General features: G+C 47.3%; 1 protein-coding gene across 1 annotated transcript; it reads left to right on the forward strand.

Moving 5' to 3' along the window:
* The first annotated feature begins 673 nt into the window (after positions 1-673).
* LOC148479149 (sodium- and chloride-dependent GABA transporter 1-like) lies at positions 674-25,777 on the forward strand. Its single transcript, XM_088454887.1, has 15 exons — positions 674-721; positions 4,839-5,122; positions 6,604-6,735; positions 7,237-7,337; positions 16,605-16,714; positions 17,324-17,456; positions 17,991-18,125; positions 19,637-19,740; positions 19,866-19,990; positions 20,413-20,525; positions 20,736-20,867; positions 21,845-21,947; positions 22,122-22,222; positions 22,602-22,769; positions 25,469-25,777. Exons 2-15 carry the CDS (start codon positions 4,891-4,893, stop codon positions 25,574-25,576), a joined length of 1,797 nt encoding a protein of 598 aa, XP_088311013.1. The 5' UTR covers positions 674-721; positions 4,839-4,890; the 3' UTR covers positions 25,577-25,777.
* The last annotated feature ends 24 nt before the right edge of the window (positions 25,778-25,801 follow it).

Here is a 25,801-nt window from a genome sequence, read left to right on the forward strand (position 1 = left end):
TGAATGATCAGATTTGCAATGCTGTCTGGGCGTGACATCACCACCCATGATCGCATTGCGCCAGAATGTATTATCCGGTACCCGCAGGGACAGGGGCTCCGAAAGGATCCCATCCCTGCGATATGCCCGGACTGCTGCCGGGGCTGCTGCACATGGAAAGTGGGTATGGTGGGAGGGAGAAGGGACAGTAGGCAAAAGTCTTGCCTAGGGTGCTGAAGAACCTTGCACCGGCCCTGCATGTGGTCGCTTAATGGGCCTCACAGGCCCAAACCACCAGTCACACGGCCGAAGGTCGGTTGTGGATTAATTTCTCTTTTTGACACTCTTCAGAGCTTACGTGTCAGTAAAACTGTTAGTAATGACCCTGGCTGCTAACTTCCCACATCCCCCCCTAATACTAGCAGTCTGGGGAAATGATCTATATCCTTATCCTTATCTATAAGGAGCAAATAATCAGTGACCAGGAATAGGGGATAGCTGTCTGGAGCCGTCACACATCTCTAACCTTCAGGGAATCTTTGCCAGCGCTGAGCTTCAGACGCATTGATGGGTGATTGTATTGGACATGGGCTGGATGCTCATTAACAGGCAGTCAATACGTGGCCTAATGATGATTGGGGGTGGAGTAGGCACACAGGCACTGGGCACTGGAGGGCATTCAGTGCGGGTTCTGGGTCACTGGGAGACGGTACTCACATCCCAGGTGTGGGAGCGACACAAGGTAAGACGCAGCCAGCAGGGGCCATCACGTGTGTCCATTGTGCTTCATACAGACCAGAGATCCCCTTTTACATACATGACACTAAGCCATGTCTGCCCATAACACACACTGTATATTACACACGCTGTATATTACACATGCTGTATAGTTAGGCTGCTATATCATGCCTTTAATCCGGGACATTCATGAATTACACAGGTTCTGTGGCTGGCTGCCTTCAAGTCTACTTTTCACCTGGTTTTAGTCAGCCACAGAACCTGTGTTATTCATACGTGTTCCGGATTAAAGGGATGATATGGTAAGCCTATATATATTACACAGGCACGCTGAATATTACACATGCTGTATCTCACACAGACAGTAGCGGGAGACCTCCTGCTGTAGTTGTAAGAAATACACTGGCCAATTTTAGAATCAGATTTTGTAGACAAGTGAAGGTAAAATTAATTCATATTTTAAAATGTGCTCCTGTCTGCACCCCTTTACCTCCATGAGATCCACATTATAGTTCAGAGGTTCCCAAACCTGGTCCTCAAGGCTCCCCAACAGTTCAGGTTTTAGAGATATCCATGGCTGGCTGACCACAGGTGACTTAATTAGTACTTCAGTCAATTTGATTTAACCACCTGTGCTCAACCATGGATATCACTAAAACCTGAACTGTTGGGGAGCCTTGAGGACCGCGTTTGGGAACCTCTGTTATAGTTGTTTGTGGTTTTGTACCATTACCAGTGTCCTCAAAGTGTCTGCATATGTGTGTCTGTGTGCACGTGTGTGTATGTGTCTGTGTGCATGTGTGTTTATGTGTCTGTGTGCACGTGTGTTTATATGTCTGTGTGCACGTGTGTTTATGTGTCTGTGTGCACGTGTGTTTATGTGTCTGTGTGCACGTGTGTTTATGTGTCTGTGTGCACGTGTGTTTATGTGTCTGTGTGCACGTGTGTTTATGTGTCTGTGTGCACGTGTGTTTATGTCTGTGTGCACGTGTGTTTATGTGTCTGTGTGCACGTGTGTTTATGTGTCTGTGTGCAAGTGTGTTTATGTGTCTGTGTGCACGTGTGTTTATGTGTCTGTGTGCACGTGTGTTTATGTGTCTGTGTGCGCGCACATGTGTGTGTGCTATGCACTCAGCTCTTGTACATAACATATATATATATATCTTACCATACTAGCCCTTTAAACCAGGACACACATGACTTACACAGGTTCTGTGGCTGGCTGACTTCAAGCCTGGATTTCAGCTGGTTTTAGTAAGCCACAGAACCTGTGCAATTCATGAGTGTCCCGGTTTAAGGGGACAGTACGGAAAGCCTATATATATTACAATGTAATTATAGATTCCAACTACTTCATATACGTTTGTGTATCACATAATATACATCTAGGTTGTTGGGGTGTATTACACACAGCTCCACGTTTGGGGAGAAAAGACGCCATATACACATTAATCAAGAAAAGTATTTGGCGTAATATTAGCACAATTTACTACTAGAGGAGAAAGGTCAACGCTCTGCTATAAATAGAGAAATATGATTATAGCTGCAAGCGGTGGTTACATTCCAAACACAAAATAGTAACCAATTATATGAGTAATGAAAGCAGCGCAGCAAAGAATAACACAGATATCCATCACCTGTCTGCCCCCGTCTCTGTACAAGCCCCATAATACTGTCTGATGGACGGTAATGGTACAGCAATGTATGAGCTTTGTGTGGTCATTTTCTCACTCTCTTTCCCTATGTGATATTTGTCTAATCCCCCATCCTGATTGTTACAATTGCATGATACATATTACATACACAGCTTTTTAAGAGCAATGATCACTTTGTAAGGTGCAAACTTGCACCGTGATCAATAATCCGTTATCGCGCACAAAAGTCCAGGTGCTGTGTTTAGTACATGTACATTAAATTATTGTCTGGGTCATGTGAGGCAGCAAAGATAACTGCAGGCTCCTTATAGACACTTGTCCCCAGCACACAGCTTCCACTGGCAGGGCAATAGACTCTCAGTGAGTGATGTCACTGGTTCCTAGTAAACGGAAAGGCTGGATTCTCAGTGATGTCACTGGCTCCTACTGAATGGATAGGTTGCACTCTCAGTAATGTCATTGGTTCCTAGTGAATGGATAGGCTGCACTCTCAGTGATATCAATGGTTCCTAGTTAACGGATAATCTGTATTGTCAGTAATATCACTGTCTCCTAATGAATGGATAGCCTTCTGCACTCTCAGTGATGTCACTAGTTCCTAGTGATTGGATGGCTGCATTCTCAGTGATGTCACTAGTTCCTAGTGAATGGATAGATTGCACTCTCAGTAATGTCATTGGTTCCTAGTGAATGGATAGGTTGCACTCTCAGTAATGTCATTGGTTCCTAGTGAATGGATAGGTTGCACTCTCAGTAATGTCATTGGTTCCTAATGAATGGATAGGCTGCACTCTCAGTGATGTCACTAGTTCCTAGTGACTGGATAGGCTGCACTCTCAGTGATGTCACTAGTTCCTAGTGAATGGATAGGCTTCTGCACTCTCAGTGATGTCACTAGTTCCTAGTGACTGGATAGGCTGCACTCTCAGTGATGTCACTAGTTCCTAGTGACTGGATAGGCTGCATTCTCAGAGATGTCACTGGTTCCTAGTGAATGGATAGGCTGCACTCTCTGATGACACTGTCTCAGTGAATAGCTATAGTATACACAATACACATTGATGCAACACAAACTGACAAACAGGAGTGTCATCATTACAAAACAAAAAATATAACAAAACGTTCAATAATATTTCATTATATACAATGTGTAAAAATGTATCTTGACAATTGTTACAGTTTAAAGGTGCCCACAGACATAGCGATATACACTTACGATCAGACGATGTGTCCGATTTCCCTTGAAACTCTCCCCGGCAGCTCAGCACACGATCTGCACACGATCTGCACACGATATGCTGTCCAATCTTCATCCGATCTCCTGCAGCCAGACTTTTTTATAGTGCATTTTGACTAAGGTCCTCATTCAGAGCTGGACGCTCTGAGCAGAGCGCACGCTCTGAATGAGGGCCGCCCTCCATAATTATGGAGCGTCCTCCTGGACGCTCGTATAGCTGTGGGTCACCACCCACAGCCTATACGAGCGTGCAGTTTGATGGCCGCGATGGTCGTGACCATCGCGACCATCGCCACTGCGAGCCGGAGCCTGCGGTTGAGGTTTTCAACCGCAAGGCCCGGAGTGATTTTGGCTCTATCAGAGCCAAAATCACTCCCACTGACATCACTAGTGATGTCAGTGGGCCGGCTTCTGACGGTAGGCGCTCCCTTGGGAACGGACCCGTCAGGGAGGCATGCCCCCGGCACGCCCACCAAAGGGGGCGTACTGTCAATCAACATCGACAGCACGCCCCCTTTGATCAGACACAACGAGCGAAGGAAAGTCCTTCGCTCGTCGCGTCTGGCGCATGCGCACGACGGAGCTCCCTCCGTCGTGCGCATGCTCAGTGCAGACCATCGACCCACTTGCGAGAGGACAGCCGCTCGCGAGTGGGTCTGAATCAGGCCCTAAGATCGTCAGATCTGCGTACAGCACAGCAGATCTGATGATGTGATGTGCGACCTGTGGGGGCTCGCATCGCATCATGATCGTGAGTGGGGACTCACGATTTGGCCATTTTTTACCCGATCTGTCGTTCCGATGTGTCGGAATCGGTCAGATCGGGTAAACAATCGCTATATGTGTGGGCACCTTAAGTTTTGCTACTTTTCACCAAGTGACTGAGGGCCTCATTTATCAATGAGTTTTATCATTCACAACGAGTGATAAAACTCATTGCGTATGATAAACGGTGCTCCAGCCAATCAGCTCCCAACTGTCATCTGTTTGAAAAATGACAGTTGAAATCATACATATCATACACAGGGAAATGTATCACTTATTGTGAATGATAAAACTCATTAATAAATGAGGTCCCTATGTGTAGTGCAGAGATACTGGGCATCTCCATCTCCAGTTAATAACATTCATCTCTCTCTCCTGGCTGTGGCCTTGTCTCTTTGTGGTCTCTTCCTTACAATTGTCCCTTTTCTACAAGGGGTATTTGTCTATTATTTCCATTCCCTTAGTGTCTTCCTGCAGTTACCGAGCGGCCTGTTTATCCAGCCTCACCGGCCCAGGATGGGTAAGACCGATTGCGACTCGGTGGAGCTCACCTCACCAACCGAGACACGGCAGGCGGTGCCCATAGAGACTCATTGCCCCATCTCTGGGGAGACAAAGAAGAAAGGCGGCTCTGAAGATCGAGGCACATGGAAAGGGCGATTTGACTTCTTGTTGTCCTGTGTGGGCTACGCCATTGGGCTGGGGAATGTGTGGCGATTCCCTTACCTGTGCGGAAAGAATGGTGGAGGTAAGGGACACAGACACCTCATAGCCAACCAGAGCTTCTCCAGGGAGACAGGAATTACCCCACCATTTAACCTTATTACTTATGTACATACTTTATAAACATCCTTCAACAGGTCCATTCATCACTTAACTGATGGATATTTCTTACAAAAGCTTCCACAATAATCTCTGGGACACCTGCATTTACTTTCAAGTTTATATTTCTCGATACATAGATGTGACTTAGGGGGAAACGTATCAAGCCTACTATGGGGTGGAGAAGTGGACAAGTTGCCCATAGCAACCAATCAGCTTGAACCTAACATTATATTTAATGTACTTGATAAATGTTAGCTAGAAGCTGATTGGTTGTTATGGGTATGTTCTCCACTTCCCCATAGTTCTTCTCATAGACCCTGATGCTACTATAGAACCCTTACATACCAACCACAGGTGACCAAATTCTAAATGGTTTTCTGGTCCAGCTCCTCCCAAGAGCTTTGTATTTTCTCTATAGCTTCGCCCACTTGAGATGCACTCTGGAGAACCCGGCGTAATAAGCCATCAGTAGTGATACTGTTACTTGGAGGATCTTCTGTTGGACCTTTCCTCTCTCCCTCTCTCTCTCTCTCTCTCTCTCTCTCTCTCTGTCTCTCTCTCTCTCATTAAAGACCTTTGTATGGCATCTACGAAGCAAAAGACAAATATAGTAAATGCTTGAAGAGTTCAGCTGGGTACACACTGGAGCAATGTCAGGCCTTTTTGCGATTCGTAATGACAAATTGCTTACATCGCTCAGTGTGTATGGACAATTGCACGCTCCCGAGGTCACATGTGACATCATCAGGTTTAATATGGTGCAAATTGCCTAGTGTGTATGTCAAACTCCTCGACCAGGCAATAAGTCATTTCAATTTGACCTCTGAAGACGTCACCTCTTGCCGCTCCCAGCCAGTGATCTTAAAGATGGTTGTTGTAGTGTGTACAGGAGCAACAATAAATCGTATATGACCAAACCATACGATATATCGTTCGATCGTTTGCAAGATTTCAGTGTGTGTACCCTCAGTATCGCTAGTTCAGAGCTCAAGGGAAATCGCCTGGAAAGTCGGAACATTGCTGGTCGTCTCATTGTGTACCCAGCTTTAAAGTTAGGGCTGACTTGGGAAGCGTGTTTGTTGCTAGAACCAGGGCATGTAACACTGAGATTAGACACTGCTCCGGGGGATTTTACTATTCTCTTGATGGTTTGTCAAACAACTGCTAACACTCTTGTTGATTGCCAGCGAGCGATTGTCCTGGTTTTATTTATTTCATTATTTGTTTATGTTTAAATCAAAAGTATACATTTTGGTTTTAGGTCTAGACAAGGTTATAACAATACTGAGCTCTCTTTTCATCATGTAGATTAGATATTACCATTGAAGGTATCTGCATAATCCTAATCCTCCCAGAGACTTAGCCCTAGTACAGTACATTGGAATTATTCTATCTCTTCCTCAGGTGCTTTCCTCATCCCTTATTTCCTTACGCTGGTCTTTGCCGGGATTCCGCTTTTCTTCCTGGAGACGTCTCTGGGTCAGTTCACATCTATCGGCGGATTGGGGGTATGGAAGCTGGCCCCCATGTTTAAAGGTACAATGATTTACGAAGGGAGCCAGTAGACGCGTTATTGAAATGTGATGTAACGCCGAGTCTGAGACAGATAATGTAACGGAAGTGAAGGCGATTTAGAAATAGTTTATCTTCCGATTCATTGATAGGTCTCAAAAGCCATTTCATCACTCTAGAAAGTCTAAAACATCCTAGGTTTGGGTAATGAACTTGCCGTCTTCTAGGTAACATATATATATAAAGATTGGCTAATGTTAACCCCCTGCCCATTCTGTTGGGTCTGATGCTCAGGGTCCTTATTGTTTCAGACATACTCACCCCCTGACCCCTTCCTGCCAGGAGACTTTTGAACTTCAGCATTTCTGTCACATGGGGGCATATTGTACGCCAGGTGCAGTGATTGGACGTCCGCTGCAGACAGCCTTTTCCTACTCATGTGTATATCTGCATGGCGAATGGAAGGTTAGGGCTTACATCACTGTTTATCTCAGCAGATGTCATACATTGGTGTCTTCCTTGCAGGTGTTGGAATGGCCGCGGTGGTGCTTTCCTTCTGGCTGAATGTTTACTACATTGTAATCATCGCCTGGGCCCTGTATTATCTCTTCAACTCCTTCTCCTCGGTAAGTAGACCATAGAGATCGCATTACACATCCATAAGTTTATTGAAGCCTGATTGCCCTCTAAGGGACTGGTGCAGAGTTGAACACAATTCGGTTTAGCTGACGTGTTTTCGCACACTGCCTATGTACCAATGCCGAAGCTGGGCCTGATTCAGGCAAATGCGATCACGCACGCAATCGGCCGATTGTTGCTATCTGCGTGCGCGAATCAGCCAGTGACTATGCAGACCCATCGCGGTGATTGACACATACTTGCCGACTTTTCATTCATCTATTCCCGGGAGCAGCCCGGTCATCTCGGCTTCGCGGGGCGGGCAAGCCTTCAGCTGTCATTAGGGCCTGTCCCCTTTGCTGGGTCCGTGAGGAGGGGGCGGGGCTTAATGACTCGATTCCCGTCGTTTAGCTCCGTCCCCTGCATACGGACCCGCAAATTTGTCCTAAAATCTCCCCATCCTGCCCACTTCACTAGGAAATAGGCAGGATGCAGGAGATATGCCTACTCTTTCGGGGGTGTGGGGGGATTACCCGAAAAATCGTGAGCATCCCGCGACTCCCAGGAGAGTCGGCGAGTATGGATTGACAGGAAGTGCCATTTGTGGGTGGTGACGGGGGAGTTGTCGGAGAAACGTAGGCGTGCAACGCCGTTGCAGGGGTGTGCATAAATTAGCCACTGTGATGTCCTATGCAGCTTAAGGCCTGATAGCATGCGATGAAGTTAGCAATTCCTGAGTAAGGTCAGAGCTTGTGCAAGTGCGCGTGAGGCTGCAATGGTACTCACTGTTACCCATGGTCTCGCAGTCTTGCTAAACTGTACGTATGTGTGTAAGGTAAAGTGGGCGTCCTTGTGTAGTGCTGCGACGGCTTAGCAGTTGAACTGCGTGCGTAATCGCTATTGCAATCGCAGTTGCGATCCTTAGTGAATCAGGCGGCCAGCCCTTAGTTCCATCTGCACGTGGCTGAAGGTAAGTATTTACTAACCTAACCCCCCCTAACCCTAACCCTCCTTAGGGGTGCCTAACCCTAACCTCCCCCCCTGTGCCTAACCCTAACCCCCCCTCTAAGTGCCTAAACCTAACCCCCCTTCCCCGCTGCCTAAACCTACCCCCGGGGGGTGCCTAACCCTTACCTCCCCCCGGGGGTGCCTAAGACTAACCCTCCATCCCCCTAGCCTAACCTCCCGGGGGGTTCCTAACCCTAAGTCCCCCCCGGCAGCCCTAAACCTAACCCAACCCCCCCGAGGCTGCCCGCTGCGGCGCCCGGCATCCGCTCAATCGGGATGCCGGGCGCCGGTCTCCAGACGTTGGGAAAATGACAGGCGTCTAGATTTAGACGCCTGTCATTCGGCGGTCGGCATTTAGACCGTCGGGTTCCAGACTACATCCCTGTTTGCAGACGGATCCTTTGCACGGCATCAGCCTGACCCTAATTGACCCACAAATTGTCTAATTGTCTTCAAGTGGTCTCCTCTTCCCATATCTTACTCATCTCCCCATGATAAAGGAACCCTGAAGACATGACCGCCTGGGGCCCAGTGCTCACATAGGTACCGCTCAATCACTGCGTGCAACTCTATGCCGCATCGTAGGTTGCGGGCTCGGATGAAAAATGCGCATGGCAGTAAATGCCCCGTCTATCACTTTAGGATCACCCACTTCTTTCCTTGGAACTTTTCAGTCTTAGGGGGTATGTATCAAACCTTCTAAAGAGGTGTTGTTGCCTATAACAACCAGATTCTAGCTTTCATTTAATAGAGTGTACTCAATAAATGATAGATATAATCTGATTGGTAGCTCTGGGTGACACCACCACTTGTTCTCTTTAGAAGGCTGGAGACTACCAATCCCCCTTCCCCCGTGTTACCTAAAATAGTGGATGATGGAGTCTCAGCCGTGGCCATGTCATGGGGCACCTGTAGCAGCGTAATGTGTGGGTCTGATTGGTAGAACTGTGACTCTAAATTTAGCTTCAATGCAGCTAAAAGCGTGTTGGGCGCATCGCATTTCGGAAGTTGGTAACTATGGCACCATCCCCCATAGAAACAAACCTATGGGGGTTTTGGCTGTCGGTGGGAATGGAGGAATCGTAGTCGGCATCGGAGATATCTGCTACAGCCCCTCTGTCATACATTCGGGGGAAACTAAATTCGGGGAGGGGGCGGCATTGGCCTCCGTTTCCCGAAACAGAGGCACGTTACTGCTGTTGGGGGGAGTACGGAAGACGGAGATTTCCTGCCTCTTCCTCTCATCTGCAGCGGCCGGCGATGCGACCCCATGGGTCACCTTAACCGGCCGATGTTCCGCAGAGTATCCAGCTCCAGCTCAGTTATGTAATGCAGCAGGGGGCGTTACCATATCTGCTTTGCAATTCCGCCCGTAGCTGAATAAGGACTAATGTGAGACACTGAGGGGTATATCTACTAGGGGTGAGCGGGTTCGGATTTCTGAAATCCGAACCCTCCCGAGCTCCCCCGATCCGAGTCCGATCCGAGTCAGGCTCGACTTTTCCCGCCTGACTCGGATCTGAAATCGAGGCAAAACGTCATCATCCCACCTTCCGAGTCTCGCGGGTTTTGGATCCTATATAAGGTACCCGCGTCGGCGCCATTTTCTCACTCGGCTGTGGACAGTGAAGAGGGAGGGTGGGAGTTAGGGCTGGCTGGGCTGTATAGTGTAGTGTAGTGTAGTGTAGTGCTGCTGTTGTCCACTACTTCAAAGTCCATAGGGGCTGGCTGTGTTGTGCTGTGCTGCTGTTGTTAATAGGGGCTGTGTCCACTACTTCAAAGTCCATAGGGGCTGGCTGGACTGTGTTGTGCAGTCAGTTCTCCATAGGGGCTGTGTCCACTCCAAAGTCCTGTGCAGTGTCCCAGTCCTAAAGGGGTGCTGTAGTGTTGTCCAGGGGGTGCTCTGTCCATCAGGGGTGCTCCCCCCAAGTGCTAAAAAAATAATATATTTTCTGTGTTTGTGAATTGTGTGCGCAGTAGCCGCACGTGCATCAACAAAGTAGTGCCAAGCGTGCGCCTGTGTCATAAGTAAAGGGCCGGCTGGCTTGACCGTTAAAGGGTGCTGTAACCCCTGAAAGTACACTCCAGTCCAAACCAAAAAAAAAATTATTTTCTGTGTTTGTGAATTGTGTGCGCAGTAGCCGCACGTGCATCAACAAAGTAGTGCCAAGCGTGCGCCTGTGTCATAAGTAAAGGGCCGGCTGGCTTGACCGTTAAAGGGTGCTGTAACCCCCAAAGTACACTCCAGTCCAAACCAAAAAAAAAATTATTTTCTGTGTTTGTGAATTGTGTGCGCAGTAGCCGCACGTGCATCAACAAAGTAGTGCCAAGCGTGCGCCTGTGTCATAAGTAAAGGGCCGGCTGGCTTGACCGTTAAAGGGTGCTGTAACCCCCAAAGTACACTCCAGTTCAAACCAAAAAAATAATATTTTTTGTGTGTTAGTGAATTGTGTGCGCAGTAGCCGCACGTGCATCAACAAAGTAGTGCCAAGCGTGCGCCTGTGTCATAAGTAAAGGGCCGGCTGGCTTGACGGTTAAAGGGTGCTGTAACCCCCAAAGTACACTCCAGTTCAAACCAAAAAAATAATATTTTTTGTGTGTTTGTGAATTGTGTGCGCAGTAGCCGCACGTGCATCAACAAAGTAGTGCCAAGCGTGCGCCTGTGTCATAAGTAAAGGGCCGGCTGGCTTGACCGTTAAAGGGTGCTGTAACCCCCAAAGTACACTCCAGTCCAAACCAAAAAAATTTATATTTTCTGTGTTTGTGAATTGTGTGCGCAGTAACCGCACGTGCATCAACAAAGTAGTGCCAAGCGTGCGCCTGTGTCATAAGTAAAGGGCCGGCTGGCTTGACCGTTAAAGCCGTTAAAGGGTGCTGTAACCCCCAAAGTACACTCCAGTCCAAACCAAAAAAAAAATTATTTTCTTTGTTTGTGAATTGTGTGCGCAGTAGCCGCACGTGCATCAACAAAGTAGCAGGGCCAAGCGTGCGCCTGTGTCCCATAAGTAAAGAGCCGGCTGGCTCATTTCTTAAAGGCTGGTGTAACCCACAAAGTGCACTACTCTCCAGCAAAAATAAAGAAATATTTTCTGTGTTTAGCCACACGTATATATCAAATCGATATAACATAAATGGAGGACCAAACTTTCTCCGATAAAAATAAAATAGAGAAAGATCAAGAACCACTTCCTCCTAGTGCTGAAGCTGCTGCCACTAGTCATGACATAGACGATAACATGCCATCAACGTCGTTTGCCAAGGCCGATGCCCAATGTCATAATAGAGGGCACATACAATCCCAAATGACAAAGTTCAGGAAAATGACCTTGAAAACAACATTTAAATCAGCTGAAGAGAAACGTAAACTTGCCAATATGCCATTTACGACACGGAGTGGCAAGGAACGGCTAAGGTCGATCCCTAGTATGTTCATGACTAGTGGTTCAGCTTCACATGACGATGGAAGCCCTCCTCCCACTAAAAAAATCAAAAGAGTTAAGCTGGCAAAAGCACAGCGAAGAACTGTGCTTTCTAAGAAGATATCACAAATCCCCAAGGAGAGTCCAAGTGTGGTGGTGGTTGTGATGCCTGACCTTCCCAGCACTGGACGGGAAGAGGTGGCTCTTTCCACCATTTGCACGCCCCCTGCAAGTGCTGAAAGGAGCACCCACAGTCCACTTGCTGATATGCAAATTGAAGATGTCACTGTTGAAGTACAACAGGATGAGGATACTGGTGTAGCTGGCGCTGAGGAGGAAGTTGGCGAGGAGGATTCTGATGGTGATGTGGTTTGTTTAAATCAGGCTCCGGGGGGAGACAGTTGTTGTCCGTGGGATGAAAAAGCCCATCACGGTCATGCCTGGGCAGAAGACCAAACATTCCACCTCTTTGGTCTGGCAATATTTCTATCCAAATCCGGACAACAACTGTCTTGCCATATGTACCTTATGTAAAGGTGGAATAAGTAGGGGTAGGGACGTTAACCACCTAGGAACATCCTCCCTTATACGGCACCTGCAGCGCGTTCATAATAAGTTACTGTCAAGTTCAGAAACTTTGGCTAAGACCGTAAGCAGTCCAGGGACACCTAAATCCCGTTGTCCTGTTGTATCCAAGCGCCTGCGAACCACACCGTCAACTCCCTCCTCGTCAATTTCCTCCTTAGTCAGGATCGGAAGTAGTCCTGCAGGCCATGTCACTGGCATGACTGACTCTCCTATCCCGGATTCCTCCGGAGGATCCTGCATTGCTACGCCTCCTGCTGCCGCTGCTGCTGTTGCTGCTGCTGGGAGTCGTTCATCATCCCAGAGAGGAAGTAGGAACACCACTACTTTTACTAAACAATTGACCCTCCAACAGTCCTTAGCGAGGAGGATGAAGTACGACAGCAGTCATCCTGAAGCAAAACGTATAACTGAGGCCTTGATTGCTATGTTGGTGTTAGACGTGCATCCGGTATCCGCCATTAGTGCAGTGCGATTTAGACAATTGCTGGAGGTAGTGTGTCCCCGGTTCCAAATCCCGTCTGGATTCCACTTCACTAGGCAGGCGATACCGAGACTGTACAGAAACGTCAGAAAAAGTGTCCTCAGTGTCCTGAAAAATGCCGTTGTACCCAATGTCCACTTAACCACGGACATGTGGACAAGTGGAACAGGGCAGACTAAGGACTATATGACTGTGACAGCCCACTGGGTAGATGTATCACCTTACGCAGCAACAGCAGCAGCGTTACCAGTCGCAGCATCTCAGAAACGCCAGCTCGTTCCAAGGCAGGCTACGCTGTGTATCACCGGTTTCAGTAAGAGGCACACCGCCGACAACCTCTTAGAGAAACTGAGGGAAATCATCGCCCAGTGGCTTACCCCACTTAGACTCTCCTGGTGATTTGTGATATCTGACAACGCCACCAATATTGTGCGGGCATTACATCTGGGCAAATTCCAGCACGTCCCATGTTTTGCTCACACAATAAACTTGGTGGTGCAGAATTTTCTGAAAAGCGACAGGGGCGTGCAGGAGACGCTTTGGGTGGCCCGAAAAATTTCAGGCCACTTTCGCCATTCAGCGACTGCGTGCCGAAGACTGGAGCGCCAGCAAACACTCTTGAACCTGCCCCGCCATCACCTGAAGCAAGAGGTTGTGACGCGGTGGAACTCAATCCTCTATATGCTTCAGAGGATGGAGGAGCAGCAAAAGGCCATTCAAGCCTATACATCCACCTATGACATAGGCAAAGGAGGGGGTATGCACCTGACTCAAGCGCAGTGGAGAATGATTTCCGTGTTGTGCAAGGTTCTCCAGCCCTTCGAACTTGCCACACGTGAAGTCAGTTCAGACACTGCCAGCTTGAGTCAGGTCATTCCCCTCATCAGGCTTTTGCAGAAGCAGCTGGAGAAAGTGAAGGAGGAGCTAAGACGGAGCGATTCCGCTCGGCATGTGGGACTTGTGGATGAAGCCCTTCATTCGCTTTGCCAGGATTCCAGGGTGGTCAATCTGTTGAAATCAGACCACTACATTTTGGCCACCGTGCTCGATCCTAGGTTTAAAGCCTATGTGGTGTCTCTCTTTCCGGCCGACACAAGCCTGCAGAGGTGCAAAGACCTGCTGGTGAACACACTGTCAGCTGAAGCGGAACGTGACACGTCAACAGCTCCTTCTTCATTTTCTCCCGCAACTGGGGCTGCCAGGAAAAAACTTAGGTATCCTAAGCAACCCGCTGGCGGTGATGCAGGGCAGGCAGGACCAAGTTTGGACATCTGGTCCGGACTGAAGGACCTGGCAACAATTTCTGACATGTCTACTGTCACTGCATATGATACTGTCACCATTGACAGAATGGTGGAGGATTACATCGGTGACAGCATCCAAGTAGGCATGTCAGACAGTCCATACCTGTACTGGCAGGAAAAAGAGGCAATTTGGAGGCCCCTGTACAAACTGGCTCTATTTTACCTGAGTTGCCCCCCCTCCAGTGTGTTCTCCGAAAGAGTGTTTAGTGCAGCCGGGAACCTTGTCAGCGAAAGGCGTAGGAGGTTGCTTCCACAGAATGTGGAGAAGATGATGTTCATCAAAATGAATTATCAGCTCTTCCAGGGAGACCAGCCTCCAGAACGTACAGAGGGACCTGTGGTGGTGGATTCAAGTGGGGACGAGTTAATACTTTGTGAGGATGAGGATGTACACACTGAAGAGGGTGAGGAATCGGTGGATGAGGAGGATGAGGATGACATCTTGCCTCCGTAGAGCCAGTTTGTGCAGGGACACATTAATTGCCAGCTTGTTTTGTGGGGGCCCAAACGAACCAATCATTTCAGCCACAGTTGTGTGGCAGACCCTGGCGCTAAAATGATTGGTTTGTTAAAGTGTGCATGTCCTGTTTATACAACATAAGGGTGGGTGGGAGGGCCCAAGGACAATTCCATCTTGCACCTCTTTTTTTTCTTTGCATTATGTACAGTTTGGGGCCTAGTTTTTCAAACTGCCATCCTGTCTGCCACTGCAGTATCACGCCTAGATGGGTCACGTGTTTGTGCCGCCCACTCGTGTCGCTTAGCATAGTCATCCAGCTACCTCGGTGCAACCTTTTGGACATAAAAACTATTGTGAGGTGTGAGGTGTTCAGAATAGACTAGAAATTAGTGGAAATTAAGGTTATTGAGGTTAATAATAGCATAGGAGCAGAAAAACCTACAAATTCTGTGATTTTAGCTGTTTTTATGCTTTTTTTTAAAAAAATACAGATCCAAAACAAAAAACCCAGAACCCAAAACACGGAAGGGTGGTTTTGGCAAAACCAATCCAGATCCAAAACACGAAGAAAGATCCAGATCCAAAACCAAAACACAAAACACGAAAAGTGGCCGGTGCACACCCCTAATATTTACTAAGGTGAGGGTTTTTAGAAGTGGTTTTGTTGCCCATAGCAACCAATCAGATTCTACTTAACATTTATCTAGCACCTTCTAGAAGGTAATAGCTAGAATCTGATTGGTTGCTATGGGCAACAAAACCACTTCTAAAAACCCGCACCTTAGTAAATATACCCCTGAGACTCTTTCATCACTGATTATGTTTAATTTGGATGGCTGCTATCTTGATTCATGGATTATAATATACTGTTTGTTGGTTTTTTTTTACTTTCATGAATTGGTATCAGCTTTTGGTCGGTTAATTCATATTTTTAATTTGGTCCCATGAGCTATAATATTTTCATACCTTTCATGTACTAATTGCATGTCTGCCACCCACTGATTTTTTTTTTTTTTTTAAAAACAGCAAACAAACAATTCACAATGTGTTATTCACTTTTAATCCTAGACTGTTTACATATTATATGATCTCCTTTTCAGCTATCCTTTCCTATGTGGGGTCAAGTGATCCCTACATTATATATGATATGGATGTTAGAAGTTACACAGAGACACTTAGCGGCCATAAAGATTCACAGGGCTGTATCTAGGGGTTTTATGCAGGTCACAGAAACCGAGGGTGACTTCTAATTTCTATAATAATAACACTATTAACTCTCTCTTGCAGATGATAGGGGCCCATGCTTAAGGGGTGTGGCCAGCAGAGGGGGTGTGGCCAGCCACCACAGACGCTTGGCCAATCATTAGGCTTGGTGTGGTTTCTATAGAAGCCAACTAAGCACCCATGTATGTCAGTGGTTGTGCTACACCAGGTAACTGACCCTCTAAAAGAGTAACAATGTATAATCCAGTGAACAGCCTGGAAGCTGACCCCTCGGGAAGTAGGGCCCACCAGGGGCTTCCCCTGTACCCCTGCGAGCCAGTCCGACCCTGTAGGAGTGTATACATTTATGAACGTCACTTGTCTTTTATATATATTTATAGCATACTTACTTACTCTCCCGGAGAGTGTGGGAGACTCACTAGTTTTTAGGTAATACCCAGGAAGAATGGGTGTATCCTAGTGAAGTGGGCAGGGTAGGGAGATAATACCGGGAATCGTGAGTCCGTAGGGTAGGGGGTGGGGTTTAAATGAAGCAACTCTCGCAGTTTTAGCACTGCCCCCTCCCTACGGTCCCACGATTCGGGACATTTTGACACGATGGGGGAAGAACCTGACGACTTTAAGAGCCCGACCTTGCCCCCAAAGTGGCCAGGTGCATCTCCTCTCTGGGCTTCTCCCAGAGAGGAGAATTTAATAGTAGGAAAGTATGATTTATCGCATTTGTGTCCAATATTGCATATTGTGTAGATTATAGAGTGTGACTGTAATTCTTCGTCCCTCCCCCATGGAAGACGCTGCCTTGGCAGAGCTGCGACAACAGCTGGAACACAGATCGATGCTTCTCCAACTACTCTCTGAATGACACCAGCAACCTCACCAGCACTGTCACCGAGTTTTGGGAGTAAGTCCGGTTGGGGTTCACCGACCTGTTTGCATATCCTGCCATCCACTACCCTGCCCCACCTTTCCTTCCCAAAGCCACATTGTCCGGCTGTTGGGTTGCCGCCTTTCCCCGGTGGTTGCACAGCCGAGGCCATCCGGCCACAGAATACGCAAAGGCCTATACTGTACGGAACAGGTCATTATAGATGACATACTGTATAATTGGTCCATATATAAACACCAGGCTGCAAAACTCTGAGTTGATTTGAAATATATTTTTTTTACTTTACAATAACTGGATCATGTTATTCCTATTCTTATAGCATACAAGTTTCAGTTTGAAACCAAGCACGTTGCTGGTAGGAGCTGATAAACCTACCCATACGCCACTGGCAGTTATACATTCCATAAAGGAATACTGGCACATGGAGTCACATGACACAAGTGACATCACTACTCTCCCAAATATAAATGATGTCATCATCCACTAACTGAATATTACAATATATCTCACTACAGCTCTAAATACTATGCGGCTTATTAGGGGGAGACAAGTGACATCCTAGTGATGTAATAACGTTCCACCCTTGAAGGTCCCCTCTTTCTGTATTTTGTGATCTCTCTGTAGGAGGAACATGCATCAGATTAGCGGGGGGCTGGGAGAGCCGGGGAACATCCGCTGGCCCCTGGTATGCACCCTGGCGCTATCCTGGGTCATGGTGTATTTCTCAATCTGGAAGGGCGTGGAGTGGACCGGGAAGGTACGGTGTGGATAAAACCTTGGTCTGCAAAACGTATTCATTCCATCAATAAATGATCACATATGTAAATGCAGAGCGAGAAATGACAAATATTTTATCATTTTCATTTTTTTTATTGTTTTTTTGACATTCTAGCCATATATATTACCATATAAATACAATATATATAAGATTGCATACATAGTACATTGAAATAAGTTTGTTTCTAGGGGAGAGACTTATCAAAGCTTGGAGAGAGATAAAGTGGAGAGAGATAACGTACCAACCAATCAGAGCCTAAAAGTAATTTTTCAAATACAGCCTGTAACATGACAGTTAGGAGCTGATTGGTTGGTACTTTATCTAACTTCAGGCTTTGATACATCTCCCTCTTTATACCAGAAATACAAGTCCTTATTCATTCACCTTTTTTATCTGTCTCCTCTGCGGCTGCCGGTAGACCCTCCCTTGTGCCAGTGGCATGTTATGCAAATGAGAGGACACACAATCAGCCACTTTTCTTGTAGCCCCCATTCATTTCCCTTCTGCCCCCAGGTGGTGTATTTCTCAGCTACCTATCCTTACTTCATGCTTGTGATACTGTTTTTCCGAGGGATCACCCTTCCTGGTGCCATGGATGGGATCCGCTTCTACATTACCCCAGACTTCAGCAAGCTGTCTAATTCGGAGGTGAGTCGGATCTCAGTGCCATAAAAAGTCTACGATGCCTAACTGAGATATTCTAAAACAAAATGGATGTTCATCGTCTACCATTGGGTCACCCAATCTGGGACGGTGACAGAAGCTCTGTACATAAGTGATGATAGGCAGGAAGTGGAGGCTGGTGGTGTTTTATCATAAACTATGGGGTCAGACAAGTACTGGTTATAATAGAGCACAGTGTGGTCACCAGGGCACAGTGCACCGTGGAGATAGGGGGCACAGTGTGCATTGAGGTAGGGGGCACAGTGTAGATGGAGGTAGGGAACAGTGCACATGAAGGTAAAGAGCAGTGGCCCTGATTCAGAGCCGGACGCTCTGACAGAGCGCTCACTCTGAATCAGGGCCGGGCTTTTGTTTTTTTAGAACGGCCTCCTGGCCGCTCGCATAGCTGTGGATGACCACCCACAGCTATTGCGAGCGGCCATGATGATGGCCGCGATGGTCAAGACCATCGCGACCATCGGGCTTGCGACGAGACCCTTGTAGTAGGGTCTCATTGCTGCAAGCCCCAGAGAGATTTCGTCTCTAACAGAGCCGGAATCTCTCCACTGACATCACTCGTGATGTCAGTGGGGCCGTCCCCAAACGGGAGGCGTTCTCATGGGAATGCCTCCATTTGGCCGGCCACGCCCCTGGCTGCCTACCAAAGGGGGCGAGCTGTCACTCACCATTGACAGCTCGCCCCCTTTGTTGCGAGACCCGGAGCGATGGAGTGCCCTTCGCTATCCAGGGCTCGCGCATGCGCACGACGAAGCCGGCTCCATCGTGCGCATGCCCAGTGGGCCACCATCAACCCGGTTGCGAGCGCTCAGCGCTTGCGACCGGGTCTGAATCAGGCCCAGTGTGCATGGAGGTAGGAGGCGGTGTACAGGGAGGTAGTACACAATGCACATGGAGGTGAGGTAGGGGGCACAGTGTGCATGGAGGTAAGGGGCAGTGTACACAGAGGTAGGGGGCAGTGTGCATGGAGGTAGGGGGCACAGTGTATATGGAGGTAGGGGGCAGTCTACATTGAGATTTGGGGCAGTCTACATGGAGGTAGGGGTCACAGCGTACATGGGGGTAGGGGGCAGTGTGCATGGAGGTAGGGGGCACAGTGTACATGGAGGTAAGGGCAGTGTGCATGGAGGTAGGGGGCAGTGTTAATGGAGGTATAGGGTGCAGTGTACATGGAGGTAGGGGACAGTGCATATGAAGGTAAAAAGCAGTGTACAGAGAGGTAGGGGCACGGTGCACATGGAGGTAGGGGGGCACAGTGTACATGGAAATAGGGGCACAGTGTACATGGAGGTAGGGGACAGTGTTAATGGAGGTATGGAGTGCAGTGTACATGGAGGTAGGGGACAGTGCATATGAAGGTAAAAATAAAAAGCAGTGTACAGAGAGGTAGGGGCACGGTGCACATGGAGGTATGGGGCAGTAGGACACATGTATATAGCAGTATTGATGGGATTGCCATTAAGTTGCCTCTTCCTCAGGTTTGGATGGATGCAGCCACACAGATCTTCTTCTCCTACGGGCTGGGACTGGGATCCCTGATCGCTCTGGGAAGCTACAATTCATTCCACAACAATGTATACAGGTCAGATATTCCCTCTGCCACCTTCTGAAGTGTTCATCTCCTGATCACAGGACCAGAATGTCACCACCAATAGAAAACCTCTCAGCGCCCCTCTCATCCGAACCAATCTTCTCCATTTCTCACAGGGATTCCATCATCGTATGTGCCATAAACTCCTCCACCAGCATGTTTGCCGGTTTTGTCATCTTCTCCATCGTAGGATTCATGTCTCACATCACCAAGAAACCCATCCAGGAGCTGGCAGCATCAGGTAAATATGAAACAGTTCTGAAGGGTCTCAATCCTGGCATCAAGACCTTGGCAGCAATAACATGACAATGTAGTCTCCTGGTCTTCAGCGCAAATCTAAGCTGAGACCCCCGGAACATACGGAAACACCAGCACAACCTGCTCAGTAGATATTGGAGACTATTTAGTTCTGAATTTATTATCGCAGTGATGTCATCATACAACATCCCTATTTCCCCATTTGGAAAGCCTCCAATAGCCGATAATAAGTGTTGGCACTTCTGCTGTGACAAATCGAGAAGAACAAAGCAGTCCTGAGCCAGCATAGGATATTGGGGGTACAATTGTGTCATCAAAGACCCTGGTGTACTTGCTACTAATCTACCTACCCCTCTGACACGTTTCTTTGTAGTTGAATCATTTTCTTTATCCATTGCTCTGCAGGCCCAGGGCTGGCGTTCCTGGCCTATCCGCAGGCGGTAACTCAGCTGCCCATGTCCCCTGTGTGGTCCATTCTCTTCTTCTCCATGCTGGTCATGTTGGGTTTGGACAGTCAGGTAAGCAATACCAGGAAGGCTGGATGAAGAAGGTCCAGCAGATTCTAAATTCATTTCCTTGTTTTGGTGAAATAAATTGTTTGTGTCATTGCTGATCGTAAATTTACAATCAGTCATTATAAGCCCATGGGTGGTTCTCATTACCAGATCCATAACTCTACTAATCCACCATCTTTCTTTGTTTCTTGCCCCCTGACGTGGCGCCTGCAGTTCTGCACGGTGGAGGGGTTTATCACCGCCCTGGTGGATGAATATCCACAACTTCTCAGAAGCAGAAAGAAAATCTTCATTGCTGCCGTCTGCTTCATCTCCTTCATTGTTGGATTTTCCAATATTACCCAGGTACATAGGGGGCAAGGGCAGCACAGGAAACTGGAGGTACAGTAGCCTAAACATACTCCACCATTAGCCAGGTACATAGGGTGGGATGTACTAAGCATCCCAATAGCGATGTGGTACATCCCACCTTTCATTGGGCACATACCGCAGTTGATTGCCGCGGTATGTACCTAGAATATCGCAAAGGACAGCTCTCCCGATAAGAGCTGTCCTTTGCAATTCCCCCAGCTAGAGGGACTTTGGGTTTAACACCCAGAAGTCACTCTGGCGCAGAAGGGCGCGGGCCTCGGGGAGTAATCCCATTGGATCCCTCCCAGAACAGGCTTCCTGAAATAAAGCCCATAGGCTTCTATTGGGTAACGCCACATGAACAAGGCATTACCCATCGGGACAATGCATTCCGGTGCTTTGTACATATGGGGAATGCGGTAAAACCCCCTGAAAAATGCATTTTGGGGGGTTTTACCTCATTTTACCCTTTAGTACATCCCGCCCATAGGAAGCAACACAGTAAAATGGAGGTACAGTAGCCTAAACTTGTTCACATACGCTAAAATTGTAATCCACAATCTGTTTGTGCACCAAGGAGTATGGTGCATAGATACAAACATTGGGTTTATATGAACCTACAGCACAATTATGGTCCGTCCATTGACATGACAAAACTGGGTGTTTATAGTTTATTTCAAAGTGCGTCCTTCTCCTCATGGACACAAAGGCTGTGCCAGAGTGTAAACACATCGCTTTACTCTGTTTGTGGGCACGATTAGTCAGCCGAAATATAAAAGGCCTCATTTAGGGTCAGAAAAAAATTTGGGTCAGAGGGTGCAAGTCTACACCTGGACAGTCCATGGTGGTGCACATGCAATCTTTGTGCACCACCGGCTAATGTGCACAAATAGTCAAATGCTGGACAGCTTTGGTCACAAACACAAATTTATCTTCATCTCCTTCTCCCCTCTCCTTCTGTCTCTTCACAGGGTGGAATTTATGTCTTCAAGCTGTTTGACTATTATTCCGCCAGTGGGATGTGTCTGCTATTCCTGGTTTTCTTTGAGACTGTATCTATATCATGGTGTTATGGTGAGGGACTCATAATATCATCACCCACTATAGATGATCATGTAGAGTCTTGTCAATGTGCCATCATGTGCTCGATGGTTTCGCCCTCCCGCGTGTTCTTTATTGTACCTCGCCTGCAGAGGGCGATAGCGAGTAGTTTTGTCACACCCTTTGTTTCCCATCTTCCCATCACAGGTGTGGACCGTTTCTATCAGGACATTGAAGAGATGATTGGGTACCAGCCCTGCTCTTGGTGGAAACTCTGCTGGGCCTATTTCACCCCCTTTGTCTGTTTGGTGAGGACCAAAGTTATTGAGTTAGATGATCTTTCTGCTATAAAATATTACTTTATGTCATTTTGATAGAACACTCAACGTACTGTAATTCAAGGCAGGGTGTAACGTTTTCATGGCCTATCCTAAAGGAAGTTGTGTAATAGTAAGGGTTAAGGTTGGGTCCCATGGAACTGACTTCTGCATAACCGGTTGGTCATTGGAACTGTATAATACACTGGTTGTTGCAATGTGTAAAACATGTTGGGTTTTGGATGTACCAAGCTGGCATGTGGGTGTCAGTAACATGATGCCCATTTGGATAAAAATAACACACTTGTTAATTACTGACAATTTATTGGGGGACGACTGCAAACTAACCAGTTTTTCTATAACCCCGCAGGGCGTCTTTATTTTCAGTGTAGTAGAGATGACTCCTCTCACACTGGGTCGATATGTGTATCCTGCGTGGGGGCAAGGCATCGGCTGGCTCATGGCGCTGTCATCTATGGTGCTGATTCCTGGTTACATGTTGTACCTGTTCCTCACCTCTTCAGGCAGTGTAAGCCAGGTATGCCCAATTCTTTAATGGTACCCCAGTGATGTCACTGATTCCTAGTGAGTGGATAGGCTGCATTCTCAGTGATGTCACTGGCTCATAGTGACTGTATAGGCTGCATTCTCAGTGATGTCACTAGTTCCTTGTGAGTGGATAGGCTGCATTCTCAGTGATGTCACTGGTACCTAGTAAGTGGATAGGCTGCATTCTCAGTGATGGCACTGGTTCCTAGTAAGTGGATAGGCTGAACTCAGTGATGTCACTGGTTCCTAATGAATAGATAGGCTGCACTCTAAGTAATGTCATTGGTTCCTAGTGAACGCATAAGCTGCATTCTCAGTGATGTCACTGGCTCCTAGTGAATAGATAGACTGCACTCTCAGTGATGTCACTGGTTCCTAGTGAATGGATAGACTGCACTCTCAGTGATGTCACTGGTTCCTAGTGAATGGATAATCTGTATTGTCAGTGATATCACTGGCTCCTAATGAATGGATAGGCTGCACTCAGTGATGTCACTAGTTCCTAGTAACTGGATAGGTTGCACTCTCAGTGATGTCACTAGTTCCTAGTTAATACATAGGCTGCATTCTCAGTGATATAACTGGTTCTTAGTGAGTGGATAGGCTGCATTCTCAGTGATATAACTGGTTCTTAGTGAGTGGATAGGCTGCATTCTCAGTGATGTCACTGGTTTCTAGTGAAAGGATACGCTGCACTCTGAGTGATGTCATTGGTTCCTAGTGACTGGATAGGCTGCATTATCCGTGACATCACTGCTTCCTAGTAAATGGATAAACTGCACTCTCAATTATGTCACTGGCTGCTAGTGACTGTATAGGCTGCATTCCCAGTGATGTACTAGTTCCTAGTGAATGGATAAGCTGCACTCTCAGTCATGTTACTGGTTCCTAGTGAATGGATTGACTGCATTCTCATTGATATAACTAGTCCCTATTGAATGGTTGAGCTGCACTCTCAGGGATTTCACTGGCTCCTAGTGACTGGATAGGCTGTATGCTCAGTGATGTCACTGGTTCCAGTGAATGGATAAGCTGCATTTTCAGTGATGTCACTGGTTCCTAGTAAATGGATAGGCTGCATTCTCAGTGATGTCACTGGTTCCTAGTGAATGGAAAGGCTGCATTCTCAGTGATTTCACTGGCTCCTAGTTACTGTATATGCTGCATTCTCAGTGATGTCACTGGTCCTTAGTGAATGGATAGGCTGCATTCTCAGTGATGTCACTGGTCCCTAGTGAATGGATAGGCTGCACTCTCAGTGATGTCACTGGTCCCTAGTGAATGGATAGGCTGCACTCTCAGTGATGTCACTGGTTCTGAGTAAATGGATAGGCTGCACTCTGTGATGTCACTGGTTCTGAGTAAACGGATAGGCTGCATTCTCAGTGATGTCACTGGTTCTGAGTAAATGGATAGGCTGCACTCTGTGATGTCACTGGTTCTGAGTAAATGGATAGGCTGCATTCTCAGTGATGTCACTGGTTCCTAGTGAATGGAAAGGCTGCATTCTCAGTGATTTCACTGGCTCCTAGTTACTGTATATGCTGCATTCTCAGTGATGTCACTGGTCCCTAGTGAATGGATAGGCTGCATTCTCAGTGATGTCACTGGTCCCTAGTGAATGGATAGGCTGCACTCTCAGTGATGTCACTGGTCCCTAGTGAATGGATAGGCTGCACTCTCAGTGATGTCACTGGTTCTGAGTAAATGGATAGGCTGCACTCTGTGATGTCACTGGTTCTGAGTAAATGGATAGGCTGCATTCTCAGTGATGTCACTGGTTCTGAGTAAATGGATAGGCTGCACTCTGTGATGTCACTGGTTCTGAGTAAATGGATAGGCTGCATTCTCAGTGATGTCACTGGTTCCTAGTGAATAGACAGGTCCTGAATTTGGAATCTCAGAGGCGGCAGAGAATTTTTATCTCCATCCCTACACCTCATTAAAATAATCTTGCCCAATAAATTAGTTCTGTTTTGCAACAATAATGGGTGCATTCATGAGCCCAATAAGCACTGAGAATGTCTCCCGATCACCAAGTCCTCCCATCAGACACTGCAAGGTGTTACACCCCAGCAGATGCTTCCATCTGCCCAACTGGGGTCAATCAAACAATGTCAATTGAAGGGGTCTATTTACTGAGCTTTGAATGAAGATAAAGTGAACAGAGATCAAGTACCAGCCAATCAGCTCCTAACTGCCATGTCACAGGTTTTGTTTGAAAAATAGCAGTTAGGAGCTGGTTGGTTGGTACGTTATCTCCGTCCACTTTATCTCCAGCCAAGGCTTAGTAAATAGAACATGCAGTCTGGTTTGAATGAACCCATTTGCTTTGCATCACTAAGCTTGCAGCCAGTGAGTGACAGCTTAGTGATATGGATGAAACAAAACCTCTAAAAGCAGAGAGTCTGTAACCTACCCTTCACCAATCTGTCCTCTACATTTCCATTACCTGGCTGGTTGCAGGGCAGTGACTCGAATCATGCTTCTGTGCTCCGCGTCTCATCACTGCAGTAATGTTCTGTCTGTTCCGCTGCACAGCATAAAACAGATCAGCTGTCAGCAAGGGACTGGGCAATATTGCATATAGGTTCAGTTAATACTACTTATGACAGCTCAGTAATACATAGGCTATGCTATATGTGATGTGCAGTACTGACACCATATTGCAATGTCTCTGTTACCCAGCGCCTCCGTGACATGACGCAGCCGCAGATGGAGCGAATAATGCAGAAGAACGGACTGCGCCCCAGACTCAGCGTGGATGAGACAACACGGGAGATTCCAGGCGTGTAACACCCTCCATGTCATGCAAACATTCTATACTGCCTACCTATATGTGGTCGGTCTCACCCTCTGACATCACTTCCTGTTAGCTCGCAGCCCCGGGCAGGAAAAGCCCGGCACTTAGTTACATTGAGAGAATAAACCCCATGTAAGTAGACATCAGATGTAACCTGCCTGAGTGACTTATGGCGTCACACTGCAAATAAAATAATTGACAAAATAATTTGACAATTA

This window comes from Taudactylus pleione, unplaced genomic scaffold (genome assembly GCF_031769625.1).
Source record: "Taudactylus pleione unplaced genomic scaffold, aTauple2 ptg000634l, whole genome shotgun sequence".
NCBI classification, from domain to species: Eukaryota; Metazoa; Chordata; class Amphibia; order Anura; family Myobatrachidae; genus Taudactylus; species Taudactylus pleione.

Coding starts and splice junctions, on each gene's coding strand:
- LOC148479149 (XM_088454887.1), top strand. CDS start 4,891: ATGGGTAAGACCGATTGCGACTCGGTGGAGCTCACCTCACCAACCGAG. Junction 16,715..17,323: donor ACTGTCACCGAGTTTTGGGA/GTAAGTCCGGTT, acceptor ATCTCTCTGTAG/GAGGAACATGCATCAGATTA. Junction 19,741..19,865: donor TTCCACAACAATGTATACAG/GTCAGATATTCC, acceptor CATTTCTCACAG/GGATTCCATCATCGTATGTG.